The sequence below is a fragment of the Myotis myotis genome, unplaced genomic scaffold (assembly GCF_014108235.1).
Source record: "Myotis myotis isolate mMyoMyo1 unplaced genomic scaffold, mMyoMyo1.p scaffold_m19_p_30, whole genome shotgun sequence".
Lineage (NCBI taxonomy): Eukaryota > Metazoa > Chordata > Mammalia > Chiroptera > Vespertilionidae > Myotis > Myotis myotis.
Window position 1 is genome coordinate 1,489,544 of NW_023416336.1, and position 7,741 is coordinate 1,497,284.

General features: G+C 50.2%; 1 protein-coding gene across 5 annotated transcripts in view; it reads left to right on the forward strand.

The window, feature by feature from the left end:
- Positions 1–5,223, forward strand: part of CRACDL (CRACD like) — a 122,244-nt gene extending 117,021 nt beyond the window's left edge. For 2 of the 5 annotated variants that reach the window (XM_036302276.1, XM_036302277.1), the window contains exons 8-10: positions 2,252–2,439; positions 3,477–3,621; positions 4,436–5,223. In XM_036302276.1, coding sequence (XP_036158169.1) covers positions 2,252–2,439; positions 3,477–3,621; positions 4,436–4,578 — 476 coding nt within the window. In that variant the 3' untranslated portion in view covers positions 4,579–5,223. The remainder of the gene's footprint in view (positions 1–2,251; positions 2,440–3,476; positions 3,622–4,435) is intronic. The other 3 variants (XM_036302278.1, XM_036302279.1, XM_036302280.1) reach the window with 3 other exon arrangements.
- Positions 5,224–7,741: the final 2,518 nt, after the last annotated feature.

A 7,741-nucleotide genomic window follows, 5' to 3' on the forward strand; every position in this document is an offset into this window, starting at 1 on the left:
CACAGCCTCCAGATGTGACCCTGAATTGACCCCTGGAGGCTTCCCATGTGGAAAGGGAGAAGGCAGAGGGCCCCTTTTCAGTTGGCCTCCTGCCTGCGGGCCGGCCTGCTGGCAGCTCTGTCTCTGCCCCCTCCACCTGGGTGGCCTTCCTTGCCCCTCTGCTCAGCCTAGACCAGTGATGGTGAACCTTTTGATCTCGGCGTGTCAGCATTTTGAAAAACCCTAACTTAACTCTGGTGGCGTGTCACATATATAAATTTTTTGATATTTGCAACCATAGTAAAATGAAGACATATTTTTTATATTTATTTTATATACTTAAATGCCATTTAACAAAGAAAAACCAAAAAAATGAGTTTGCGTGTCACCTCTGACATGTGTGTCATAGGTTCTAGATGCTTTGCTGTCCGTCTCCAGGCCCCAGCCCCAGATAGCATCCTCAAATGCTGCCCACTAGCTTAGGCCCTGTCTACACAGCACTTTATAAATTGTAGCATTTTCCAGTTTCCATCATGGTTACTTGTGGGTAGTCTCCCGCACTAGACTTTGAGCTTTGTAAGGAAGGGAGGGCGAGAAGGGGAGTGGAAACGCTGGACTGGGCCTGAGAGTAGGCACTAGGGCTAGATTTTACACTGGAAAGTCATCCAAGCCAATCTGAGTGCTGAAATCAGGGCTGGAACTGAAGAAGAGATGAAGGCTGGGGGTGGGGACGGGGAAGAATCTCCAGGTTCAGGAGCGAGTCTGGCAAGAGCCTAGAGCAGGAGCACCCAAGGAGAAAGGTGCCTAGAGCGGTTCCGTGGTCAGGTCAGGGTACATCTGGTTCAGCGGTGGGCAGGTTGCAGCACTCGGGTGTGGCTGGCTGAGGAATTGGCTGGAGGGACTCGGGCAGAGGCCACAGGTTGAGGGTGGAGGGGAGTGGAGAGCTGGGGCTTCAAGGGGCCTCGAGCCTCAGTGGAGACTGTTTTCCTTGGAGCTGTGGGAGACCCAAGCTTTATGCAAAGCAGCAGGGAAGACGGCAGTGGCCAGGAAGAGCCTGCAGCTGCAGGAAGAGACAAGGGATGAGACAGACAGATGGAGTGGGGCTCCCAGGGGACAGGGGTGTGAAGGCCTCAGGGGCAGCCAGGAGCAGAGCAGGGGCCATCCCCAGCGGCCCAGGCCAGAGAGGCCCTTCTCAGCTGGCCGGAGACAGGTGCTCAGTGGCTCCTGTCCCTCATCCCTCCTTGGTGACCAGGTTGAACTGGAGGCAGAAACAAGAACAAATAGAGTGATATCCCGAACACACCAGAGCAGGGGGCAGCATATTTCAGAGCACAGAGAACAATGACGCTACCTGCCCTGGGGCATCTGCTATGACAGACGCTGCCTCACCTGGCTGACCCAGGTGCTCACATGGGAGGGGGACAGGCATGTGGACATGAAGTCGGTCTTTGTTCCATGTGCTGGAGGCAAAGGTTCAGAGGGACAGGCTGCGGCAACATTTGGGTCTCGTGCACTTCAGAGAGAAAGGACTTTTGAACCTGTGAGAAGCCGCTTATTTCATCTGTATGTTTCCTTGAAAAAAACAAATAAGATTGCTTCCTTTTTCTCTTAATGAAGGTAATAAATTCTCGTTGTAGAAAATATGAAAATACAGAAGAGTTAAAAAGGAAGAGGGGGGTGACCCACAGTCGTACCACCGAGAGATCGCTGTGAATGTGGGAGAAAAGTCAGCAAAGCATGGTGGTTTTAAAGGCACCATTTCTCTTCTCAGGACATGGGGGAGGACAGCTGTGGCTGTTTTGGGTGTCATTCTTTACAAATGGAAGGGCAATGCTTACAATTTTTAAAAGAAAAAAAAGGAAGAAGAATGTGTCTACAGTTTCCAAACCAATCAGGAAGTGTGTAAAGTGATGGCCTTATATTCCAGAAACCTTATCTACTTGTGTACTTCTGTGTCATTCCAGAAAAAGTCCCTTACGAGGAAGTGGGCTCTAAGATGTGTGTACCGGAGCAGCTGCACTTAAGTTTTTGTGGCTCAGACCAGAGAAGCACAGCCTCTTTGGTGCACCCATAAATGAGGATGCAAAGTTCCCTCAAGAAAAGGAATTGTCCCCCCCGGGGAGAGGGGCTCCCAGCCGTCATTCCCCTCCCACTGACCCCTGCTCCCCCCCCCCCCCCCCCCCCCCCCCCAGCATCCTGGGTGTGGGAGCCACAAAAGTGAGACTGAAGCGGGACCGGGAGTGTTTTGACAACCTTGTGTCTCTACCCACAGAGAAGGGCCTGCCTCCCGCAGCATCGGGGCCTGGAGCCGAGGGCCGGTCGGGGCCGCCCTGGATCACCATCACCCCACAGAAGCGGCGAGGGGCCCCCGAGCAGCCACCCAACCGGGAGGACAAACCTGGGGCCCAGACCCTGAAGCCCGAAATAGGAAGGGCAGCCAGGGCACCCGAGAGAGCCCAGGTGGGTGCGAGAGCACAGCCTTCCTGTCCCTGTGGATGTGGGAGGGAGCAGCTGGCCGGGCTGGGGGCCGAGGCCCCACAAGGACCACGCTTCCTGCCTGGTCAGCGCAGAGCCCACGGCCTGGGGTGCTGGCTGCTGGCTGCCCGGGCGTGTGCGGGGCTGTTAGGGAGGCAGAGGAGCAGGTGGATCACTTAGGCGGGAGAGACAGCTCTCGGCTCCCTGCCTCCTAGGCAACGCACGCAGCATCTGGAGACGCGGAGCAGGGTTGAAACAGCTTCTCAGGCAGACACGGCGGCCATGTCAAAAGCTGCCTCTGGGCTCGGGGTGGACCAGCCCCGAGTGCCTGCCAGTGATGCCAGTGCAGGTCAGGGTCCCTTCCTCCTAGCCAGGGCTGCCGCGCGGCACCCAGGGTCCATTTGCAGTCTGGACTGAGAACAGCTTTTTCAACCCCAAACAACTGTGCTTGTTAGCAGGCTGAGAATTATGGCCTCCGCGGTCCCCCAAATAGCCACCACAGTGAAGCCACAGCGTGTTTCAGCCACCGGGGAAAGGGGGTAGGGAGTCATAGGGGGAGGGGGAGGAGGCAGAGCCAGCAGCAGGACCTGCTCCCCTTCATCTTAACCCAGATCTCAGTCATCCTCGTGCCTGAAACCCTGCGTGCAGACAGCATTTATAAACAAATACTAACCAGCGATCTGGTTTGGGGCATCTGTGAGCAGACCAAGTGTCATAAAAACCTCAAAACTACTTCCAAACACCATTCATTTTGACTTTCTAATGGGATCCCTGCTGTCCAGTATCGGGGGCTGAGGCCAGGGGTGGGGACAGGGCAGAACCCAGGACCCCTGTGTGTGCCCAGGAGCGTCCGAGCTCCTGGTTCTGAAGGCTGGCGCCAGTGAGTGCACAAAGCAGAGCCCAAGACGGCGCAGGCCGCATGCTTCCTGTTGACAGACCTCGCGGCTCCTGCCTGGGGTTCTGCTCAGACCCATCTGAGCCTCAGGTGACGGACAGAGTGTGTCTTTCTTGCGTCCTCACAGGAGCCCGTGAGGCAAGCCGACTTCGTCCGCAGCAAGTCTTTCCTGATCACCCCGGCGAAGCCCTCCGTGGACCGAAGGCAGGGGACCAAGCTGTGCCTCCAGGAGGGGCTGCAGAGAGGGATCTCCTTGTCCCATCAGAACTTGGGTATGAAACCTGCAAACAGTCCCAAACACTCTGACATATGCTTCTGGGGTGGGTCCCACGGGTTTTGTTTTTTGGCGTGTTTGTTTTGTTTTGTTTTTCTGAATTATTTGACACATTGATTTGTTAAAATAGCTTTTATTGAGATATTGCCATAAAACTCACCTGTTTTAAGTGTACAATTCAGTGAGTACTAATTGACAGTGAGTATATATTTACTGAGTTGTCCAACCAGCACCATCCAATTTTAGAACCTCACCCTAAAAAGCAACTTTGTGCCCATTTACAGGCACTCACCATTCCCCGCCCCACTCCAGGCAACCACGAATACACTTTCAGCCTCTGCATACTGACCTTTCTTAGACACTTCTCATCCCTGGAATCATAAGATACGTGTTCTTTGGTGTCTGGCTTCTTTCACTGAACATGCATCTCTGACATTCCACGTATCAGTACCTTTCAAATTTCTTTTTAATTATGTAAAATACACATAACAAAACTTACCACCTTAACCATTTTTAAGTGTGCAGTTCAGTCGTGTTAAGAGTATTCACACTTGTACACCCAGTCCCCCAGGCTGCAGTTTTATTCTAGAAGTTTCTCTCTCCTCACTGCATGGGAGCCTCCTGTCGGTCCTTTTGGCACAGAAGTTATTCTGGGCCTAAACCTTCTTCACCTTTTCGCACATTAAGGATTTAGACCTCAATGCGTATTTTAAAGAAACGCAGAGGCTTGAGTGAAAATTGAAACGCGTTGCTCGTGTGTGTGTGTGTGTGTGTGTGTGTGTGTGTGTGTGTGTGTGTTGTCTTCATCCCAGCAGCTCAGCCTGCAGCGATGGCGGACAGAGACCTGCACCAGCTGAAGAGAGCCAGCTACGCCAGCGCGGAGCAGCCGTCCTGGATGGAACTCGCCAGAAAGAAGTCTCAAGCTTGGAGTGACATGCCCCAAATTATAAAATAGGTTGACAGCGTGTGACCAAAAGTGTCCACCACCTTGACGGGTCCCTTAGTGAAAAACGGCCACTAAAGGCAAAGACACTGAAACGTAAGAGTGATTTTTATCATCCGGTTATGGGAGGGCGGGCTTGGGGAGGAACGAGCCAGGCAAACAAGGACAGACACACAGCCACAGGCCTGGCCAGCAGGGCCCGAAAACAAGAAGACCATTGAAAAGGTGTTCAGGGAACAAGGCCCGGTGCCCAGAGGCCTGAATGCCAGTCTTTCAGAAATCCCTTGATCAAAGGAGCTCTGACACGGAAGAAAAAGGCAATGAAACGCGGATGCAAAACTGGGACCTGGAGAACGTGTGTCTGTGCCCCCAGCTGAGATCGGCTTGTGTCTGTGGCCGGGGTCTTGCCTGTGGATCCTGTCCTCTCCTCTCCTTCCCGATGGGGCATGATATTTATGGACATAAGGATGCCGCTTCCAAGAGCAGCGATAGAGCAGCCGGTGTTCCTGAGGACAGTCACTCTGTGAAGGGCGGGAAGCACACAGCAGGGCGCATCAGCTCATAGACCGTTTCCAACAATAATTTTTAAATTTTTCCACGAGGCATCTGTGTCCTTAACCGTTGCACAACGCATTGCCTGTTCAATAAAAGGGTTCAAACACACTTCTGTCGGATGTTATTTCTACTCACATTTAGAGAACGTCCTCCAGCCCTGAGTTAAATGCAAAGTATAGTGGTTCATTTAATAGACGTCTCACTTAAATCTCTATTGGGTGGATTTTGGAGTTTGGGTTTTCTTTAGACTTTTTTCTCCCAATAAAATTTTGGTGTTTATTTTGTTAATTCCCCCTTTTTTAAATATATTTTATTGATTTTTTACAGAAAGGAAGGGAGAGGGATAGAGAGTAAGAAACATCAATGAGAGAGAAACATCGATCAGCTGCCTCCTGCACACCCCCCACTGGTGATGTGCCCACAACCAAGGCACATACCCTTGACCGGAATCGAACCCGGGACCCTTGAGTCCGCAGGCCAGTGCTCTATCCACTGAACCAAACCGGTTAGGGCTGGTGTTTATTTTGGAAACCAGAAGTTCATATAGGTTTTTTTTCCTCTTCTCATCTATTTGGTACAACATATAAAACTATGAAATTTCCCAAAATGTTACAATTCTTTATCATCAAATTAATCTAACTTGCATATTTCTGTTAAAGACTAGGTTTTCAATTATTAGCCAGGATGGTTCATGAATACAGAATGTGGAGAAGCCAACAGAGAAAGAGCATATATTTTGGGAATCTCAGATTCATGTCTCAGTTACATAATACCTCTATTTTTAAAAAACATTTCCAGTTTGTTCTTTTGAACAAGCTAATCTCCATGGGAATATGTATATAGCTGTGAACATTCAGCCATCAGAATTAGTAAGACCTCATACGCTAAGTTTTGATACTTTTACTGCATTTTTTTTCTTTATGAATAATTGTTTTTCTAGCTGTTGCAACTACACAATTGAATCAGGTCCGCCTTCCTTGTGAATGTCCTGGGATAGTTTTTTTTTTTCCCCCAACCACGTTGATGTATTAATTCCACTGTCTCAGCATCAGTATGGAATGGCAGGGTGAATGCTCTGAAGAAAAACTCCAGCCATGTAGGCTTGCTCTAAAAGCTTAGGCATGACTAGATTCAACTAGAAAAAATGTCACGTTGACTGTTATTACCCGAGACCATCCTTTCTCCCTAAGACTACAGGGACTGTCTCCAGCTCGAGCAAGGCTGCCAATTTGAGGAGAGCAAGGCTCCCTCACCCACACGGAGGAGACGATGCTCATCTCCTTCACAGCAGAGAAATCGCCAAGAAGAAAAACACTTGAGCTAATAGGGGTGCCCCTGCAGTTTTAAGAAAAATGCATTCCGTGAGATGGGCCCTAGATCTGCATCCGTTTTCAGTGGGAGACGGAGGAAGAAACACGGGAAAGGCAGTGATCTTTGTACTGGATCCTAAGAGAGATGATAGGGACATATTTCTGTGGCAGCCTGCAGTGGCTTTACATGTGCCACAAATGATCGGACAGTCCTCGCTTCAAAAAGGGGAGCCTAATTTGCCTTCCCCGGTTGTGAGACAGACTCAGGGCTCACGTCTAACTCCGGCAGGTAGCAGAGCTGACCTGTGTGACTTCTGAAGTGAGGTGATGAAGGCGTTGCTGCCCTCACCCTGCACTCTTTAGGGCTGTCCTCTCGGAGAGAAGTCAGTCGCCAGGGCTTGAGAAGCTATAGCAGCCTGTGCAGAGGCCCCGGGGGGAAGAACGGAGACCTCCTGCTCTGGCCTAAGTTGTGCTCCCCGGCCCCCAACCCCATGTGCAAATTATATGTGGGCCTAACCCAGTGTTTCAGAATGTGACTGTATTTGGAGACAGGACCTTTCAAGAGGAAATTAAGTTAAATGAGATCATTAGGATGGACCCTAATCTAATATTACTGGGGTTCTTATGAGAAGGAATTTGGCACAGATACACACAAAGGGAAGACCATGTGACAACACGAGGGAAATACAGCCATATAGCAGCCAAGGACAGAGGCCTCAAGAAATCAACCCTGTCGATATCTTGAATCTCAGACTTTCAGCCTCCAAAACTGTGAGACAACACAGCTCAGTTGTTTAAGCCCCTAGTCTGTGGTACTTTGTTATGACAGTAGGAGCACACTAATACATCTCCTGTCAATCACCAGCACCAACTTGCCAGCCATGTGAGTGTGAGTCCCTTAGAATTGACTCCTCCAGCCCCAGTCGAGCCTTCAGATGAGCGCTGCCCAGCTGACATACTGACTGTGACCTCACAAGAGATCCCACGCCAGACTGCCCAGCCAGGCTGCTCCGAAATCCTGACCCACTAAAAATGTTAGGTAACAAATGTTTGTTATTGTTTTAAGCCACTAAGTTTTGGAGTCATTTGTTACTTAGCAACAAGTATCTCATAGGGTAGTTTTATGTTCTTTTTCTGGGTCATAAAGTGAAAAGGCCTTACTTGTTTTCACATTAATATTTTAGTTGGGGTTAAGAGCATAACCATATGCACAGTCTGAGAGAAATGTATTTAACACCTCCCAGGATACAATCTGTCTGAGGTTATGGAGCAGAGATAGCTAGGGGGGCACACCAAAGACCTGTCATCTC